This window comes from Nycticebus coucang, chromosome 9 (assembly GCF_027406575.1).
Source record: "Nycticebus coucang isolate mNycCou1 chromosome 9, mNycCou1.pri, whole genome shotgun sequence".
NCBI lineage: Eukaryota > Metazoa > Chordata > Mammalia > Primates > Lorisidae > Nycticebus > Nycticebus coucang.
In genome coordinates, this window is record NC_069788.1 from 54002327 (window position 1) to 54024537 (window position 22211).

Sequence of the window (22211 nt, forward strand, 5' to 3'; positions counted from 1 at the left end):
GGTGTGGTTTAAAAAGTTTCTCCTACATTTTGATCAGAGCTGTAGGTGGTCTATTTCAGGTTCTTAAAAAAAGTTACTATCTCTTTAGAGACTTAACATGTCAAGTGTCCCATTCCATTAGATAATTCATTTGGCAGAACAGAGAATCCAACAATATTCTTTTTCTGTTAAATTAACACTTTTATATTTTGAACAATTTGATATCCTGACTCTAAGAAGCTGAAGTCTACCTTTCCCCCACAAATTCCAAAATGGTAGAAACTTTACTTCACTACCCAGAAGATTTAGGAGTGATTACTTAAGGTCTGATTTCACAGCCTGTGTCTGCCTGCTGCAGCACTGCCATCTCTCTTTGTAAAACTGAGCTTAGAAAGTCTACCCCATTGTCTTTTATTAGTGTATTAAGACAATCCAGGAAAATAAGACCACTCAAAGCACCTACTCTGTTGACAAAGGGTCAGTAATGTCAACACCGATGGACATTAGGGACAGCTCCTATTGTCCAGTAAAATGTATTAAGGCTACTTAAGTGAACTATCTTGAGCTCCCCATAGGAAAAAGAAGTTATATATGGGTAATGCTTCTCTTATCATACTCTCTCCAACTAAAATCTAAGCTTATGGGCAGGAATCATATCTTAACTTTCTACATTTACACAATGCCCTGCAGAGAGCTAAATATATGTTTTTAAAAACCTTCTTAATTGATATGAATTCTGACTCTTCTAACTATTGTATTGATCTGTATTTCCTGAAGCAAAAATGGTCATCAATAATTCATATCTTACCAAGAATGAATACCTAATTTCAAGAGGCAAATAAACCACACACTAAGAAGGGAACTAATATATACTGGAGGAACGTAAGAGCAATCTGAGAGGCATGTAGCACTGTAAAGCTGATCATCTTTCATTGTCATGAAAGAACAAAGAGACTTCTGAAATATGTGCTATTAAGAATTCACCAAGGACAGAGGGTTAAAGTGAACTTTACTAAATGGTTTATCTTTAAGTGGAACATTTTAAATCACAACCAAAAGAAACATAAAAATTTAGTTCTTCCACTCAAATGAGACACAAAATCTCATGTCTCAAAGATTCTTCTGAGCACAGCTCTATAAACCACATTTGGATGCTTTATGATGAAAGAGCTTAAGGCCCAGAAATGGTAAACTATTTAGGATGACATAAAATGATTACATGGAGTACAAATTAAACATTTTGAAAAAAGTCAATCCAGGAGTTTGACTATCAGTTCATAATTCAAGTCCCGTAATTCAAGTGCATATGTGTGAAAGATGAAGGACATACTACCTGAAAGACCATAATCTCTTGATTTATGCCACCTCATGGTAGATGACAGTCTTAGACATCTCTACTTCACCCTAACCCCCTGGTGTTCAGTCTCTCTAAAGCAACCAAAGAAAAGGTCACTGACTGCCATAGTTTGAGAAACTTCCTTCCAAGGAAATGTGCTCTGCCATTCTTGGGCATGGTTTTCTTGGAGTCCTAATCTGTCTTCCTATATCCTTCCAAAAGGTCCCATATTTTCTCTTGAAGGGCCCAATGACTAATCAATCACACACTGTCTTCCATGTGGCAGTCTTAGAAATATTTAAGCATATGAATCTTTTCTTCCCTAATCTTCTTTTCTTCAGCTCTCATATTCCCAGTTCCTTTTATCACTCCTCCAGTGACACAGTTCTGCAGTCCTTCACTCCCTTTCCTCCAAGGTCACTTTTCTGCATTCTGTCTTTCACCTAGAATCTCCTAAGCAGGCTATGCCCCCTCAGTAACACGAATTGTAACACTGGTAAGCACAGAGGTAAACAGAGGAATCACCTTCCTCACTGTACAACATAACATCCATTAATGTAGTACAAGTCAAACTCGTTTCCTTGGTAACCATGTCACACCGCTAACTCATATCATGTTTGGTGGTGATTTAGGCATTTTCAAATGTGCAGGGCTGTTGAACTGAAGCACTTAGAACTATGTGCAATAAATACTATCTGATAACTTCTCTCTACTAAGTTGTTCTTAGTTTCAGGAAACAGCCTGTTCATGGAAAATGTTATCTTTCTCCATGTCTGTTTTTTCCTACAATTCAAGAGAAATACACTAAACACTTGGCACAGAAGACCTACAGTCCTTAACCGTATATATGCCTTGCCATCAAGCAACTTCAAAACCTAGAAGTGGAAAGAAATATTCACAATTAACAGTTACAAAAGATAAAAAGTGCTACATGAAATAATATTCACAAAGACAGAAACATTTTATTTTCTCCACTGCTGAACCCCCATTTCCTACAATAGTGCCTGCCACACCATAGACCCTTATGAGTGTTTGTTCAATAATAAATGAATGATAGAAACTTCCAAAAGGAGGAATCACACCTAGCTGTGGCTAAAGAAAGCAAATGAAGAGTCTAAGATGGCTCCAGGAGTTCCCTCCTCAGTGAATGATTACGTCACTGAGAGAAATGGCAAAATCAGTTCAAAAGGATGAGAGTGGTCTTAGTAACTGATATCTTGGTGTGCTATGAGTGGGAAAAGTAGAAACAGGAACTAAAGGGTTAGATGAATGAGTTAAAATAGATGAGACAGTTACAATAGAAGTAGATTAGTTAGCCAAAAGAAGAGAACATGAAGTGTAAAGCTTTGAAAATTGCTGCATTTGTTTTACTTCTTTCATGTTTACATGGATGGAGCTGGAACATATTCTTCTTAGTAAAGTATCTCAAGAATGGAAGAAAAAGTATCCAATGTACTCAGCCCTACTTTGAAACTAATTTATGGCTTGCATATGAAAGCTATAACCCAGTTATAACCTAAGAATAGGGGGAAGGGGGAAAGGGAGGGGAGGGAGGGGGGAGGTGGGCGGAGGGAGGGTGATTGGTGGGATTACACCTGCGGTGCATCTTACAAGGGTACATGTGAAACTTGGTAAATGTAGAATATAAATGTCTTAACACAATAACTAAGAAAATGCCAGGAAGGCTATGTTAACCAGTGTGATGAAAATATGTCAAATGGAATATAAACCAGTGTATGGTGCCCCACCACCAAAAAATAAAAATATTAAAAAAAAATTGCTGCATTTGGCAGAGGACAGTCACGTGGAAAGGAGACAAATAAGACATAAGAGCAGCAGAAAGATACTCAGAGTGGCATACTATCAAATGAACTGAAAAGTGAGTTTTAAGAAAGATGAGGTGATCAAGGACAGTAATCATGAAAATAAAAATAATAGCAACACAACAAATATTTACTGGTGAGGTGCCAAATACTTTCCAAATATTTCCTCAATTAATCTTAATAGTTTCTTCTGGGACGGTGTTAACATCATTCCCATTTTACAGACGAAGACACTGAGGCTGAAAGAGGTTAGTACATAACTAACCTAAATTCACACACATAGGAATAGCAGAACCAATGAGGAGCCATCTGATTAGAGAGTCCAAGTTCCTAACTACTTTACTGTCTCTTTTCATCAAAAGATGAAACAGCAGAAAAAGTCCCCTGGTCCTGGTGATAAAGTGACCACTGAGAGAGCTATTTTAGTACATACATAGGTACAGTGGTCACGTTTCAAAGGTTACAATGTAGGTGGACAGCAACATAATTATAACTCCAATATAAAAATATGCATTTGAATGGGGCGGCGCCTGTGGCTCAAGGAGTAGGGCGCCAGTCCCATATGCCAGAAGTGGTGGGTTCAAACCCAGCCCCGGCCAAAAAAAATAAATAAATAAAAATATGCATTTGAAAAAAAGGAAGGAAAATATTCTGAGTAAATAGCTCTAAGCAGTAAACTGCCTTTTTCTTTCTTTTTCTTTTTTGAGTGAGAAGACTAAAGGGAAGATCTCCGCAAATGGCAGGAAACTCGGGGCCTGTTTTTATAAGCACGATTTTATCATGATGGCTGTGCTCATTCATTTACACGCTGTCTATGGCTGCCTTCACTCCACAACAGCCGAGCTCAGTAGTTTGAACAGAGACCCTATGTGATCCAATGCCTAAAATATTTACTATTTGGTTTTCACATAGAAGGTTTTCTTACTCCTAATTAAGAGGCTTTATCAGATGGAAAAGAAAGGATCAAAAGCAGAGGTAGAAAGTTGTGTCTGATAAAATTTTTCCTAATCAAAGTCAGCAGACAACAAAAAGTATGTGAATAGTGCTTGGCGCCTGCAGCTCAGTGAGTAGGGCTCCAGCCACATATACCAAGGCTGGCAGGTTGGAGCCTGGCCCAGGCCAGCTAAACAACAATGACAACTGCAACCAAAAAATATATGTTATGGCAGGCACCTGCAGTCCCAGCTACTTGGGAGGCTGAGGCAAAAGAATTGCTTAAGCCCAAGAGTTTGAGGCTGCTGTGAGCTGTGATGCCACGGCACTGTACCAAGGGTGACATAGTGAGACTGTCTCAAAAAAAAAAAAAAAAAAAAAAAGTATGTGAATAAGTATAAGACTTTAATGTTTTGTGAAAACTTACATTAATGCCTCAGTGTCACCTGACGATGATGACTGACTATGGAGTGGCAGGGGTATTAGTCACAGAGTCACATTAAAGTTTTCAGATTTCTGGAAACTTTAAAGTAAATCCCTCCTGAAGTGACTGAAATGATTAAAATCTGAAAACTGCTAATCATAATGTCCTAAGAAATTCCCAGAGTGAAAAGGTGGCAATATACCTACTATATAATGACTCAAATAATTCAGAATAATGCCGTCTATGCAGAATTAAACATCCACATACCCCTCCTGTGTATAATTTTCTCTCACTTGATGAAATGTACTTTTAAGAATAAGCATTACAGTTTGCTGCAGTAATTTTTTGATGAGCAAAATCCCCTCTGAATTAGGAAAAATGTTGGAAAGATCCTACATTAGGAAAAGAAGGCTGCATTATGGGAGCTCATAAAGAAGCAAAGTTTTAATGTAACTCTCATTGTTTTTAATGTAAAACACTAAAACTTGGAAATAACTGTAAACCATAAAGTACTAAGCTAATATTAGTCCCTTACAGAGAAAGAAATTAGATTTTTTTTTTTTTTGTAGAGACAGAGTCTCACTTTATTGCCCTTGGTGGAGTGCTGTGGCATCACACAGCTCACAGCAACCTCCAACTCCTGGGCTTAAGCGATTCTCTTGCCTCAGCCTCCCGAGTAGCTGGGACTGCAGGCGCCCGCCACAACGCCCGGCTATTTTTTGGTTGCAGTTTTGGCCGGGGCTGGGTTTGAACCCGCCACCCTCGGTATATGGGGCCGGCGCCTTACCAACTGAGCCACAGGCTCCGCCCAGAAATTAGATTTTTAAGCCACTAGTAAGGTCAAAATAATGTTTTCTTTCTCAAAAGTCCTGCTACTTCACTAGTGTACAACTATTTTTTCCCCTCAACATGTATTGATTTAATTTTTCTTATTTAAAAATACACGTTTACAGTGTAAAACATTCAAATCATACTGAGAAGGACAAGAGAATTAAAATGCACCTAACCATATCACCTGAGTAACCATCATTAACATTCTGATGAACACCCTTTTACAAATCCCTGTGCTTATCTACCCAGTCATCCATACTTTACCGAACTGAGATACTATACATGATGTATTATTATCAATATTTTTCTTTCATTCTCTTTTAAGAAAAAAGGAACAAAAAAATTAAATGACATCTGCACAAGAAAACAGTGCAAACCATAAAAAATGGTCTACGATGACAAAATTATTTCCCTACCAGTCAAAACGGTCTGCTTCTTGGGAGGAGCTCAGTGGGTAGGGCATTGGCCACATACACGGAGGCTGGTGGGTTCGAACCCAGCCAGGACCAGCTAAAATCAACAATGACAACTGCAACAAAAAAACAGTTGGGCGTTGTGGCGGGCGCCTGTAGTCTCAGCTACTTGGGAGGCTGAGGCAAGAGACTCACTTAAGCCCAAGAGTTTGAGGTTGTTGTGAGCTGTGATGCCACAGCCCTACTGAGGGCAACATAGTGAGACGTTGTCTCAAAAAAAAAAAAACCCCAAAAACCTTTTACTTCTTTACTATTTCTGATGGATTTCATTTTAAATAGTACATTTATTTGTATATTTCTGATTTACAATTAAGATGACTCTATGAAAAGAAACCTAAAAATTTAGCATACTTAATGTTACCATTCAACTATTTCCCTCAACTCCTAATCTTAGTTTTATCACATTTATACTCTGTTATGTAACAATAACTAAGTTTGCCCTTCTTGTCTAAGTTTTTTTAATATATTATTTTTATTTAACTCATCTAAGTTGATATTAAAATTTAAAACCCTGTAAAATATAGTCACAAAATTATAATTGTGGGCCTCATAAGAAAAGACATGTAATCCTATATCTCTTAACCCTACAGTTCAAAGTAGATTGTCCCAAAGTAGCTATTTTTTAAAACTTTCTTTCAGCTTTTATAACTTCTATGATTTTATTTCTGCTACCATTTCCTATTTATACTTCATAAGCCGTACTTTCTTGTTCAAGAATTTACTCACTAGGTATATATTCAGAAGACCAAAAATCACACTATTAACAAAGATATTTGTACCATAATGTTTAATGCAGCCCAATTCATAATTGCTAAGTCATGGAAGAAGCTCAAATGCCCATTAACCCATGAATGGATTAATAAATTGTGGTATATGACACCATGGAATATTATGCAGCCTTAAAAAAAGATGGAGACTTTACCTCTTTCATGTTTACATGGATGGAGCTGGAACATATTCTTCTTAGCAAAGTTTCTCAAGAATGGAAGAAAAAGTATCCAATGTACTCAGCCGTACCATGAAACCACTTTATAGCTTTCATATGAAAGCTATAACCCAATTATAGCCCAGGAATATGGAGAAAGGGGAGAGGGAAGGGAGGGGTGGGGAGAGGATGGTTGGAGGAAGGGTAATCAATGGTACCACACTTATGGTGCATCTTACGAGGGTACATGTGAAACTTACTAAATGTAGAATATAAATGTCTTAATACAAAAACTAAGAAAATGCTATGAAAGCTACGTTAACCAGTTTGATGAAAATATTTCAAATTGTATATAAAACCAGCACATTGTACTCCATGATTGCATTGATGTACACAGCTATGATTTAATAAAAAAAAAAAATTTACTCAAGTAACTTTATATAGGGTATATGTAAGGATAAAGTTTGTGAGTCCACGTATGAAAATCTTTTTGTTCTGTCCTCACACCACATTGATAAAATGGCTAGGTATAGAATTCTCAGTCAAAAAAAAAAAAAAAAATCCTTCTCTGAACCAGGATGACATTAACTTGTTTGCTTCTAGTAATTGGGAATTGATGCTAGGAATTGATACTAGTTAACTTGTAAAATAACCTAACTTATTCCCTAGATCTCAATTTTCTTTTCTTTTTCCTATGCGTTCTGATGAATTCCAGTGGTTTACAGCAATCCCCAGCCTCATGTAAAATAGTTTTTAGTTATTTTCTGCCCTCCAATAGCTTTCATTCTAAATTTTCAAGCCCCAATTAGAAAACGGTTAGTCATTTTGAATCTATTTGCCATTTCACTGACTCTTATCTCATAGTTTGTCTTTTTTCTCTTTTATAACATACCATATATTTCCTCTAGTTCTTCTTCCAGGGAAGCTTAGTTTGTGTCCTATCAGTTTATTTAATTCCATATTACAGTACCATTTTTTAATTGCTAAGCATTGCTTCTTGTATTCTGATAATTCCTGTTCATAGTGACCTATTCTTATTGTGTTGACATAACGTTTTGTATAGTCCCACTGAACTTTTTACAATTTTTATAAACTTTACAATTTTTATAAAGCCCTCTGTATTATGAATTACCCAAGTTCTGTTCTTTCTCTGACTTATTAATTTTCTTCAAATACTGCATGACCCCTTAAAATTAGTAATATCAATATTTTAATAAACTAACATTTATTATTATGTTAATGGTTGTTTATTATATTACTATTTTAACAATAAATTAATATTTATTAATAATAATGAATTAATATTTATTATTAAAATATTAATATTTCAATAGGAAATATTTCACACTTGTTTTATTATTTTTTGTTTGTTTCCTCTCTAAAGTTGGGTAGAGAGAAGAGGAATAAAGTAAAAAAGAAAAGAACTCAATTTCTCTTGAGCATGTAAGTATTAATTAACATTCAACAAAGTCCTAATCATGCAGAAGAACCTGGGAATCTATTGTATCCTACTCACAGAAGTATAAAAGAACAGAAAGAAATGAACAGAATATTTCCAAAATAGCAAAATTGATCAGCCTTGGACTTTATTATCTATAATCAAAAGTTCCTAATATTTTTATATAAATCTAAAATACCATAGATCTTATTGGCAATACTAAAAGGCACAACATCATCCACAATTAATAGTGCATATTTAATATTAGAATAAGCCCACACTTTTTTCATCCCACTGTATCTTCCCCTAAGCTCTCCTGAGATTTGTTGTATTTTCAGAAGCTAGTCCCCATTGTCCCACTAGAAATGATTCAAATGCTCAAAGTCTCTTTTGGTCTTGGAAGGATCAATTAATTGTAAAAGGAGAAAGTCACAAGTGCTCACTTACCTGCTGGGTGGTGCTGGTGACAATACCCTGCTGTAGGCGGTAAGCCTGCTCTTGGAGATACTTTCTAGTCTCGTGATTCCGTAGCAGATAGTTTTCAATCTGGAAATTAAGCACACGTATTCCTTAATTTTATATATAATTTATGTATAATTTTAACGTATTTTAACTCAGTAGAATATGAAACTGTAAGTGGAACAACTGCCGAATACAGACAGCCTGTCCCAGTGCTTTCACACCCCAAAACACATGGGATGGGATGGCCAGGTGGTGCAGTGTAATCCTAGCACTCTGGGAGACTAAGGTGGGAGAATCCTTTGAGCTCAGGAGTTCTAGACCAGTAAGAGGCAGACCATGCCTCTACCAAAAATAAAAAAAAAGTAGCCAGGTATTATGGCAGACAACTGTAGTCCCAGCTACTTGGGAGGCTGAGGCAGAATGACTGCTTGAACCCAGGAGCTAGAAGTTGCTATAATCTAGGCTGACACCAGGGCACTCTAGCCTGGGGCAAGAGAATGAGACTATATCTGAAAAGAGGACTTTAGCTTTCACTGTGATTTATGATTGGTGTTTTTAGTTAGAAATTTAACTTGTTTTCAATTTACTGGGGTAAGCAAACAAAGAAAAAGAAATTTAACTTCCACTAGTTGGAATAATTTTTACATAACTTGGGAGTTGACAAAGGTAAACAAGTATTTAAAGGCCTGCAGGATTAGAAACTCTACCTCTCAACTTTTCATCATTCCTCAGCACACAATCTCAATCCTTCTTCCTCATGAATTTTTTTTTTAACTATTCAGCAGTCCAGAAGTTAAATAAATAGCTCCAAATAGTATGGATGGTACTCTCTGAACCTCTTAGCCATATTCCAGTCATAGAATCCACCAGTACTTAGAGACTTCGTGATTTTAAGGTAAAAAAAGAAAGAGAATAGCTACAAAATTTCAAAGACAGAGGCCGGGCACGATGGCTCACGCTTCTAATCCCAGCACTCTGGGAGACCGAGGTAGGTGGATTACCTGAGTTCATGGGTTTGAGACCAGCCTGAGCAACAGCAAGACCCATCTCTAAAAATAGCCGGGCATTGTGGCAGGCACCTGTAGTCCCAGCTATTCGGGAGGCTGAGGCAAGAGGATTGCTTGAACTCAAGAGTTTGAGGTTGCTGTGAGTTATGATGCTATAGCACTCTACCAAGGGCAACAAAGTGAGACGTTGTCTCTCCACCCCCATCAATTTTTTTTTTTCAAAGACAAAGGTTAGTACAAATCAAAGACACAGACCAATTTCATTAGTCCATCAAACTTTCATATTCTCTGAGAAGTTAAGATTGATTTTAATAAAATGTTAGAAAATAAAATGAATTTCCATAGAAAACGAGAAATCTTGAAGTTGCTTGGCAATTTGTATTTTTATACATATACAATCTCTTATGAAAAATTCACACGTACAAATGATAACTAGATTGAAATAAAGCATGGAAGACGACCAATATGCAATGCATATAGATTGAACAAAAACCATAGAGTTAACTATTGGGAATGACGGAGACCTATAAAAAATGCTTTTTAAAGAATAATTTAACAGCCGGGCATTGTGGCGGGCGCCTGTAGTCCCAGCTACTTGGAAGGCAGAGGAAGGAGAATCGCTTGAGCCCAGGAGTTAGAGGTTGCTGTGAGCTGTGATGCCACAGCACTACTACCCAGGGCAACAGCTCAAGGCTCTGTCTCAAAAAAAAATAAAAATAAAATAAAAAAAAAAAAAGAATAATTTGAAGAGAGTAAATTGTGCCATCTGTTTTTTTGTTGTTGTTGTTGTTATTTTATTTTGTTTTCCTTGTTGTTTTTCTTTGTTTTTAATAACACTACTTAACCATTTGGCTTTTAATTTATCACATTTCCCTGGTTAAGAACGTCTAATATCTATGAAGCACCAAGTCCTAGTACATTTTAATTTTAATTTTCCATATGCTAAAATGACTACTACTTAATACTAATTAGGAGCAATTAAAACACAGACTGTAATTACTATCATCCCTGGAAACTATAAAGCAGAACAAAATATACCTTTCTATTAAACATAAATGAAGAAATTATAAAAATGAAAAGAATCCCTGAAATAAAACATCATTAAAGTGACACATTAATGCCCTGACATTATATTACATTAACTTGCTCTTGCTGCTTCCCAAGAAGTCATCTCTTTTCAAGGTGACATTACCGTTGATGTTAATTTTTTTTTGCTAGAAAGAAAGACTCTTGCCTGTAACCCAACAGGCACACACCATCCTTTCCCTTTAATTGTTCTTTTACATTTAGCCTCACAGAGTGCTGGGTGGGGGCCCGGTCTGACAGCAGTTTGATTATTTCAGACGCCCCTCTCACACACAGGCAGTGTACCCGAGGCTGCCTCATACCTTTCCAGACCTTTCCCCAGATGTACTAATGGTGCTCACAGACTTAAACCAGGAAGGAATTTTTTAGAAAAATAATATTCGATGTTTATTTCTAAAAGCTAGCTCCTGGGAAAGAAAAAGTAACAATTTTTCAAGTGACTTTAGTATCAGTCATGTACACATCACCACTGAAATTATTTACACCTTTGATTGACAGAGTAAACTTTGCTTATTTGCACCATTTCAAGCTAAGGGTAAAAAACACTTCCCAAAGGCTAAGGACTGGGCTAAGGTCAAAAGGAAAGTAAAAGGTCATTGTCATGCTAACCCTAACTGGGACCCCTGGGCAGCAGACAGCAAGCTGGGAGGTAGTCTAGACCAGAATTTGCTGGAAATAGCAGCAGCACAAGAAGCCAAAAAAACATATTTATGTAAAGGAATCCTCTACCTAAAAAAATAAAAAACTTACAAAGATTGAGCATCGAATCATAATATTTTTTCTATAATAAAGTTAATTCTCATATTTCTCCCAGAAGACAGAGATCTCTGTTAAAATGAAAACTTGAACATACAAGCACAGTGAGTTTTATAAGAAATCTAATAAATGTAAATATGTGCTTTAACATCAACAATTTTTTATTTAACAGGCTCAAATTTTACAATTAACATTTGTACCCTCCTTCATGCTTAGTTTCCATTTTCTGTACCTATTTTCAATTTTCTGACCTGCAAAATATGTCTTGATATAGTAGGATTATACAGTATCTACTATTTATGTAACTATTTTCTGTTAATCACATTTGTTCGTCTTCCCCTTGTTTTCTGCCTTCTCGGTTTTATTACACATTTTTACATGATTACATTTTTCTTCTGTCTTAGCATATTAATTATACCTCTTTAAAAATTATTTTTAGTACTTGTCCTAGTGCTTAAAAAATACATTTATAAACAATCCAAGTCAACTTGCAAATAACCTCCCAACAGATCGTGCCAGTCCCCCCTCTCTGTAACATGCCGTCATTCCCTTCACTTACCCAGACACTACAATAACCTCATACACTGTGATTATTAGTACTCTGGAAAAAGTCATCTATTAGACTAATTCATAATAAAGAAAATAGAATTTTATTCACCTTCCTTTAGCCCCTCTCTGGTGTTCTTTCCTTCAAAGGCAGATTCAATTTTCTAACCTATGTAATTTTTCTTCTCTCTGAAGAATTTCTTTCAACATTTCTGGCAAGTCAGATGTACTAGTGACACATTCCCTCAATTTTTGTTCATCTTAGAAAGTCTTTCTTTCTCCTTCTTTGAGACAGAGTCTCACTCTGTCGGCCTGGGTAGAGTGCCGTGTCATCATACCTCACAGCAACCTCATACTCTTGGGCTCAAGAAATCCTCTTGCCTCAGTTTTTCTATTTTTAGTAGAAATGGGGTCTCACTCTTGCTCAGGCTGGTCTTAAACCAGCAAGCAATCCACTTGCCTCAGCTTCCCGGAGTACTAGGATTACAGGAGTGAGCCACGGTGTCTGGCCTCTCCTTCATTTTTGAAGGATAATTTTGCTGGATATAGAAGTCTAAGCTGCTGGGGAGGGGTCTGTATCAACACTTTAAATATTTCGTGCTACTCTCCTATTGCTTACATGGTTTCTGACAGAAAGTCTGAGGTAATTTTTATCCTGGTTTCTCAATATGTAAGAGTTTTTTTTTTTTTCCTCTTTAAAGATTTCTAAAGAGATTTTCTCTTTGTCTTTTGTTTTCCAGTTTGGATATGAGAGGCGTATGTGTACATTTTTTAGTATTTTTCCTGCTAGTGTTCTCTGAGCTTTCTGGATTTCTGATTTAGTGCTGGTCATTAGTTTCAGAAAGTTCTCAGCCATTATTACTTCAGATGTTTCTTTTCTTATTTTCCTTCTGCTGTTTGCATTACATTCATGTAACAGTTCTTTATATTGTCCTCCAGAAGATGGCCTTTTTTCTCTTTGCAATATATTTTGAGAAGTTTCTAAAAAGAACCTTTGAGCTCAATGATTTCTTTCCTTGACTGTGTCTAGCCGACTGATGGGCTCATCAAAGACATTCTTCATTTCTGTTACAGGTTTTGATTTCTAGCATTTCCTTTATTTTATCCTTAAAAGTTTTCATCTCAATGCTTACATTTCCTCTCCATCCTGTTTGCTTTTTCCATTTGAGTCCTCAGCATGTTAATCATAGTTATGCATGTATTTTAAATCCCTTATTTGATCATTCCCAAATCAGTGTCATATATAAGGCTGGTTCTGATGCTTGTTTTGTCTCTTTTACATTGCACTTTTTGCCTTTTAGCATGGCTTATAATTTTTGCTGAAAGCTGGAAAAGATATATCTGGTAATAGGAACTTTGGTAACAGGCTTTGAGTGAGAGTTTTATGTTAACCTGGCTGGGAGCTGGGCTGTGTTTGATATTTGCTGTGCCTGTAAGAACCACAGACTTCACTTGCACGTCCTTGTCCTTCGTCTTTTCTGTTATTTTGAGGTTTCCCTAGAAACTCTTTCTTAATTAGAGTCTGTATCTTATAGCATGCTCAGTTGTAATGCAGTTATTTTATCTGATGTGGTGATAAGATGTTAGGGAGGGGAAGGATTCTATAATTTTATGATAAAATTTAGTTTTTTTTAAATGATCTTGGTTCCTAATAGGTGGCCTATAGAAATGTTTCTCAGTCTTTTTTTCCCTTTCCCCTTATGTGAGACGGAAGGGCTACAGAGGGCTGGGTTGTCTAATTGTCCTTTCCCCAGTTTAGATAAGGCTCCCGTAAAGTAATGTGACTGGCTTATAGAGAACAGAATACTCAGGGTGTATTTCAAAATGGCTACTGCCCCATCCCCTGCCAGAAACATAAGGAAGTTCTTTCCATTCTTTACTAAGACAGCCTAATGGAGTCTTTGGAAGAAAAACCCATGAAAAAATTGGGGCTTCCCTAAAAGTGGACCCCTAGGAGTTTTTAAGCTACACTAAGCCTCTAGCAATTCATCAATTACAGTTTAAGGGTTCCTCTGAGTTACCAGTCCCTTCCTGGTAAGCTAATCTTGGCTGTGATTCATTCATTGCCCTGTGGCCTCAGCTCTATGACAGATCAAATAAAAGTCATTCATTTTGTTTGTTCACCTTTTTCTTGTTGTAAAGATGGAAGTGATGACTGGTTTCTCTAGAATGTGCCTTTTGTTCAAAGCTGACTAATATACCCTTTTGGAAAATGTGAAGATACCTAACATTTGTAAGTTACTCTTTACAAACTGCTTAGCATATATATTACCTTGTTGGATCCTCATGGTCATTTCAGGCAAACTACTTATTCTCCCTGCCCTTCCTTTTCCTTATCTATAATAATAGAAGGTATTATAAGGACTTTTTAAAAAGAATACATGTATTAATTTATGTAAAGTATTTATCTAGTAATAACTATATATTAAATGTTAACTAAACATAGTTATTATACGAGCTTTATTTTTCTTTATATAGATGGGGGAAAGGTTTAGAAAAATCAAATAACTTATTGAAAGTTATAGGAAAAGTTTGCCTTTAAGTCAAATTTTCTGAATCCAAACCTTGGATAATTTCCTTGGCTATACCACAGCTTTCTCTTCCTTCACCCCCAGTCGTACTCCAATTTATTCAAAAAAGGCCTACTAAGTATCCAAACATGCATGCCAGGCACCGTGCTAGATGCTGGGAACAAAAAAGATAAAAAATTACGTAGGCTCTGCCTTCAAGGCACTCAGAGTTCATTAGAGAAAATATGGAGGCAAATAACTTAAAACAATGTCACAAGGCCTATGAAAGAGAGAACAGGAAATCCTGAGAAGACTGCCCACCTAGGGGAAGAAAGGTGAGCTGACACTTGGTTTCAATCTCATCAACAACCATTCACTCTGGTGGAGAAAGCAGAAAGATGTCCAAGATACAGGAGGGATTCTCCAACTTTAAAAATCAGCAAGAGCTTGTAGAAACACAAACTGCTAAGTCCTACCCTAGATCTAGAGGCTCAAGAATTTACATTGCTAATGAGTTCCCTGAAGGAAAAGCAAAACAAAATGTTAAGATTGATAAGAGATGAAGTGGGAGGTGGACAAGAGGCAGATTCTGAATAGAATGTTCTGTAGCGTTAAGAAGACTGGGCTTTATTCATTTTGAAAGCCACCAAGGAAAGATAGAGTAAAGATTTTAGTCTGTGCAAATTGATCAAAAAATATATTGGTTATTTTTTTTAAATAGCCCAGATATGGAAAACTAATGGGAGGCAAACATGACAATCATCCAGGTAAGAGCAGATAAGGACTTAAGGAAAGTATCTGTAGTATGAATAGGAGAGAAGAGAGTCTGTGGAGTTGGTGACTGGCTGACTATGGGAGAGTAGGAAAGGAAAGGCAATCTTGGAAGACTGGATGAAGGGTGGGACCACCATGGAGAGAGAACCAAGGGAACCAAGGGAGGAAAGACTTCAAAGATTCCCCAAGTAATACGTTACAGCAGTATAAGTGGAATAGGTTTCTTCAGATGGGAAAATTTGAGTATATCTGAAATGGAGAGAGAAGCAACCATAGAAAGGTAAGGATGAAGACGTGAAAGAGCAAGGGAATGGCTCGCAGGGCAGGTTTCCAGCACTGGGCAGAGATTATGAAGTCAAAGCCACAGTGAATGGCTGGCCTTGGGTACTCATCATCCTCTGAGTTTATCAAAAAGGAGGAGGGAATGGTGGTGGATTTAGATATATTCATACATGAAGATGGTGAAGTGAGATCTCAATAATACCTCAATTTTTTATTTTTATTTATTAATTTTTGAGATAGAGTCTTACTCTGTAGCATAGGCTAGAAATGTCAGGGCATCATCAAGCTCACAGCAACTTCAGACCCCTAGGCTCAAGTGATCCACCTGCCTCAGCCTCCTGAGTAGCTGTTACTATAAGCCTGCACCACTATGCTTGGGTAATTTTTAATGTTTTTTGCAGAGACAGGTCCTCCCAACAACTCAGGCTGGTCTTGAACTCCTGGCCTAAAGCAACCCTCCTATTTCAGGCTCCCACAGTGCTTGGATTACAGATATGAATCACCTGACAGTGCCAATACCTTAAATTTCTTAATGAGGAAAGGAGTAAGGTTTGTGAACTAAAATAAAATCCTAACTGCTCCCTCCGCTCCACTAGCTGAACAAACCCCCTCTCGGCCAAGGGGACACCAGAGAAACCTTAAAACTGAGTTCCCAGCAATGACAGGATGGGAGGTCAGACATGCCTCATTATACGCCCTCTTCTGCAAAAGCCATCAGTCTTTTCCCCTAAAGACTAAATAGAAATCAATCTCAGGATCCAGACCAACATTCTTTCCTGATAATAAACCACCAACCCTAGAGTGATGTTCACCAGTCTACAGAGCATGCACAGAGATGGTTTTCATGTCTTCTACTTCATGTTTTGACATCAGAGGGCCACCATTTTCTGAATATAGACCCCATAAAGGGGCATAAAGCTAGAATCTGTAGGTGTAAGTTCATAAATATTCATGGCTCCTTGTATAGCTTATCAGATATGTATATTTGCTCACCCTCCTCAGCATAAATTCCTTTCCCATCTTCCCTCCCTCTAAGTAAGACACATGTGTTTCTGCTGGCGTCTGGCTAGAGGCTATCCTTTCCAACAGTTGGAATGGCCACCCACAGGATACAGCATTTTATGAGAAATAACATTCTTCTTTCCAAATATAAGCCATGTCATTTTCTTCAGTTAACAGGTTCATTCTGTTGAGGAGGAAGGGGAGGGACGTTGTGCAAACTGACATTCAGTTCCACACATTCTCCTAGGACCATCAGGAAGTTAACTATGCTAGCGCTCTGGCATGTTGATGTTGTCAGGATGTTATTTTATTCCATTTAAACTGCATGACAAGTTTTAGTTCTCCTTATTTTATTCCTCCCCCAGTTATGCATTACAAAGCAGTGATCATAGAATTTGAGATAATTTAGGGGGGAAAAAGTTCCATAATATAACAAAGTGCTATTACCAACCCAATTCAAATATTTCTTGTAACCAAGCTACTGATTCTTTAATACCTTTTGCAGAGCCTCTTCTGTCTTTTCAGGGTTTGTTTTTAGGGCTTGAGAAGCATCATACATAGGAATTGGCATAAATCTCAATGTATAGTTCCTAGAAAAAAGAGAAAATAATACATTTAAAAATACTTCCTTACGTCTTTTATGAAATCCAAAAGAACAGTTGCAAAAATAGCTACAAAAATTTGAAAACTCCAGATCTTAAGGCCCCAAGGCTTCATTAATATCCACATGCCTGCATCTCACCACAGGAAACCACTTATGTCATACTGTCTTGCACAAACTAACATAACTTTGAGGAATTCGGTTTTTGAATTACATCATAGACAGATGAAATCATATTGGGACCAGAAATATGGACTGAGAGAAAGCCTCGGGGAAAAAAGTCCAGCATCAACATGCCTAGAGGGGTTTTAGTAACCAAAAGATCAATACCTAAGTCCCCACAGTGATGATGTAGGACAGCCAGACCCAAACCAATAGAAGAAAAGAAAAATAAAAATGAAAACAAAACATTTGCTTTCAAAGTAAGGTCATTAGCATCCACAGAATATTCCATCTCTGGGATCCTTTCAATAAACAAGTCTAAACAAGAGATTATCTCTCAAAGAACTACAGGGACACCCTGATCTCTGCAGGGCCTTTCAGTTTCCCTTCAAGGTCAGCCTAAGTTCACCAGGCTCTAGAATTGTGGAGTGCTGTCATATTACCTCATTGTTTTCGGCAGGCAGATTAGACAAGAGTGCACAAGTGAGTCATTTTTGTGTGAAGAAAACATACAGAACCCTGAATTTGGTCCCTGGCCTTTGATCTTGACCCTGCTACAAACTACCATGTGACCAGAATACCCCTAACACCTGCTCCTGCACCACAAACTCTTGCATTAGCTTTGTCTCTTCTCCCCCATCCCAAAATGCATCTGTCCCTTTCTACCACACGGCACTCAGGAAGAATGACCTTTTGGGTCACTTGGTGGCAACTGGGACACTGGAATTGCACAGTTTAGGCCCTCACAGTTGACACTCAGGCATCTTTAGATGATATCCACTGGAAGAGTAAATGAATAATTCCTCAAATAAGGTACTAGCAATGAACAAATAAAGACAAATAATCACCTTAATTAGTAGTAGTCTAGATGGTTATTATTTAATAAAGAAGAAAATTCACACCCAGTCCAACTTACAGGGTGGCTTTACGTAAAACAAAGAGAAAACTAATTTCTGTAACTTTAATTTCTTCCTTGGCTTTGTTTTAGCAAAATTGTTTTTGTTTGCTTTAGAAGGAGCCAGCCAACTGAAAGGAAAAGACAATATGTCTTTTTTTATAGCGTTGAAAATGTTCCTTTTCCTCATTCAATTTTTATGTTACAGACCAGCATAGTTTATATAAACCAAATGTGATTGTGAAGCACTGGCATCTTAGGGCACAGCATACATAATAGACTGTGATCCAGGAGCCCTACCTCCCGGCTTCTCTCAAATATCAGTCTGGGCCAGCAGTCTACAGCAACATCAGGATGGTAACTGTTGCTAGCACCCAAATGCAGCTAAGTGTAAATAAATGTTCCCATTTGAGGTTTTGTGGTGCAACAGAAGTAGCGATAGGTGGTTCAGCTTTCATGGAAGGCTCTGGGGAGAGGTGGCCATGGAGACTCACTGGCATAAACTGCCTCACCCATACTTAGTGATAGCCTGAAATCAGTAGAGACAAAGGGCTGAAGGGCTGAGCCTTTATGATTTTATGGCGACAGCAACTTTGACCTCTTGGCTACAGTGGAGCCATAAGATTTGGAATTTGAAGGCGCTTGGACTCCATGTACTCTAATCCTCTCATTTCATGAAAAAAGAATTAATCAGAGAGCTAAAATGCTTTGATCAAGATCATAGGCTTGTTGGTGACAGAGCTGAAGGGAGGGCTCCTAATTCCTGGTGTAGGAAATGTTTGGCATGAGAGCCCCTCCCGGGAGGCCTTGCATATAAAGGGGATCTGGGGAAACACAAAATAATAAGCATTTCCTCCCCTTTCCCACGGAAATGCTTCTATGCTCTTGGTCCCTTATTTCCCACCCACATTTTATTGCCTCCTGTTTTTAATGCTATAAATTTGTTCTGCCTACTTCTGCCCTTATAATACAATATGAGCATCGAGAAATTTTTGAAATTCAGAAAGAACCAGATTCCTGGTATTATTTTCAGCCATATCTAGTATTATTTCATCATTTAGTTTACCAGCAAAGTAAATTTGATAATAAATAATAATTGCAGGCTTTAGTCTCTGAAGTAATAAAAAAAAAAAGCCTTTCACAGAAATGAGACGAGTTAGTGCTGGGCTTACCATTCATCAATTTCCCCTTTATTTTCTGGACCCCAGCTTCCTTCTCCCTACTGGATTCAAAGTTGTTACAATGGGCAAAAGAGCAAGAGCCAGTGGAGAGGGACCTTGAAACCACAAAGGCGAAAGGAAACAAGGCAACCACCATGTGGGCCCTTTCCCTAATCTTGCTTAATCCTCACAACAGTGTGGTGTCTTTCACAGAGCGGGCATCCCTACCCTCATTTTATACTTTCTCCCACCAGGAGAAAGTCAGTATCTTCCAAGATCCCATGGCTGGTCAGCAATAGACTAAACTCAGACCCAGATCTTCTGATTCCCCAATCGATTGTTGCTTCTATGACCCCACAAATAACACAGACACCACTGGTTCTTTTGTATTCTTCCAGAAAGGACTCCTAATTAAAACTTACTTTTCCATGGCGACAGCTATATCTTGAAAGCCTTGCGCAGTGATGTTGTTCTTGTCCCATATCACAGTCCTGTTTGCAAACCAAATCGGATAAATGATCAGACACTTGGGAAGGGAGGGGACGATTCTCCTGTTGAATACAAAACTCTCAGATGCAAAGCTGTCTAGATATTTCAGTACAGCAGCATTATGTGAGTGAGGAATAATGTTCTTCTTCATTGCAAAGAAAACAAGGGCGAATATCTCTCCCAACATTATATTCTTAACACATTTACCACTTGAGTAGTGTGGAATAACTATACTTAAAAGCAGTAGCACAAACCTTAAATCACCATTATGTTACCTAACTTTCACTAGCCAGAACACTCTCAAACCTGGTATCTCTGATGTTCTCCCAATAGTATTCTAGTAGTTAGGTAAAGATGCTAGTCTCAAGTCCAACGTAAACAATTTCGGCTACTGAGATTTTTTTTTTCTTCTATTTTAAAACACTAGAGAAAATCTGTTATATTTCCTTATGTTCTCATCATTTCCCTGACATGGCATAATTAACAATCCTAGGAACTTCCGCTTACTCTGCTGGCAAAAACTCAGTTACTATAAATAGGAGGTCGTTTACTCTTTAAATACAAAATCTATTTTGGAAGAAAACTACAATTTTACCTTCAGAATGAGTATTCTTCAGAGGTATTATAGGATTTGCCGGCTTACCCTGACATATAAAACAGCTTTGTTTGTGTAGATGATCCCAGCCTCATAACAGTTTTCCCTTCCTAATCTCAATGACCTTCTTTACATACATACTGACCTTTGAAGAAATTGCTATGTTTTTTTGCTTTTAGCTTCAGTTTAGACAGAACGTTCACACTTGTCTTATGCCAGTTGGAAGGGAAACATCATGAAAGAGCCCTTGAGGAGCAATGTGATTAACTCTTCATTCGCCAGACTCCTAGACTAGGAAGCAACCCTGATCTCTCCGAATGATGGACAGCAATGGAGTGACTACAGGAAGTCCTTAACAAAAGCCACACTTGGGAAACCAGATGGATGAAAATCACCAAACGAAACAGCACCCAGCGTGAACTTGCTTTGGGGCCAGCAGATCTGTTATGCCCCTCATGTTTTAAGTCCTTACATTGAGGGATAGGAGGGGAGGTAAGACTGGGTTTACAACCAAGTACAAGAAACCCCCTCATGTCATTACTTCACCCTACCCAGCTCTGCTCACTTAGTGCTGGCTCCAAAATCCTCCTTGCCTTTCACTGCCTTTACCCACACATAGCTCAGCTGTCAACACTGGTGTGAAATAGGAAATTGCGACAGTTCTCAATCAGGTTTCAACCATGAAAGAAATATAAGACAAGAGTTTGAAGGATTTTCCATGTCTAAACCTGGAAATGCCCTCCCTGCTATTTTGACAAAAGTCTTGACATTGTCACCCCTCTTCCCAGCTGGCCTCCTGGGCAGTGCAGGTGCCCCCTGGGCACAGATGATCTCCAGTGCTTGCTGGTCAGAATCTGCTCTAGGCCTTCCTCGTGAGGAGCATCCACTCCTCTGGGACAAGAGTGGGACTGCCTACCTGAGCTTGGTGTTGATCTGCAGGGCTTTGGCAAGCATCTTCGCTCCCATGTCCCCCATTCCGTTCCCACTAATGTCCACTTTGGTCAGGGAGGTGTTGCTTCCCAGGGCATTGATGATGATGGTGACCTCGGTCTTGAGTTTTGAGTCAGCAAGAGACAAGGACTGCAGAGGCTGTGGAGCAAACAACACGTAGCACTCAACAGTCTCCTCAAAGAGAAAACCAGTTCATGGAGAATCGCAGGGCATGGACCCACTGCACAGGGTCTGATTTTGGAAAATCTGCCTAAAAGACCCTGGTGGATGGAACTTCAAGGTTCTTGCATAAAAACAGACCTCTAGAGTCAAACTTGGAGAACTCGTGTTTTAATGCCAAATACCTGCCACTTTTCAGGGAAGCCATGGAAAGACATGTAGGGTGACAAATGCTAGCTCTGTGAAGTGGAGGAAAGAATGAGATAAATCAAAACGTGATACAAAAAGCTCTCAGCTTCAATATGATTACACTATCCTTTTTGAACCATTTTATTTTTACATAAGGTGCAATGACAACTTAAAATAATAACAGCATGAAAGCAAAAGAAAAACCAGCCAATACTAATAATAGGTGATTACTAAACAATTATTATGTTTATGTACTATTTAAGCTTTTTAAGTATATTAATTTACTTAATCTTCCTAATAACTCAATACTTAGGTTCTATGGCTATCTCTGTTTCTCAGAAGAGAAACAAAAAAGGTAAGTGACTCAACCAAGGTTTAGAAAGTACTTAAACTAGAATTCAAATACAGATCATCTGGTTCCAC

The 22211-nt window shown here is 37.9% G+C and overlaps 1 protein-coding gene across 6 annotated transcripts in view; it reads right to left on the minus strand.

Annotated features, from left to right (window-relative positions):
• The window catches only part of CARMIL1 (capping protein regulator and myosin 1 linker 1), a 346904-nt gene that overhangs the window by 90755 nt on the left and 233938 nt on the right, over positions 1–22211 (minus strand). For all 6 annotated transcript variants that reach the window (XM_053602593.1, XM_053602591.1, XM_053602592.1 and 3 more), the window contains exons 21-24: positions 21406–21578; positions 19828–19896; positions 17084–17177; positions 8610–8708 (exon numbers count right to left, since the gene is read on the minus strand). In XM_053602593.1, coding sequence (XP_053458568.1) covers positions 8610–8708; positions 17084–17177; positions 19828–19896; positions 21406–21578 — 435 coding nt within the window. The remainder of the gene's footprint in view (positions 1–8609; positions 8709–17083; positions 17178–19827; positions 19897–21405; positions 21579–22211) is intronic.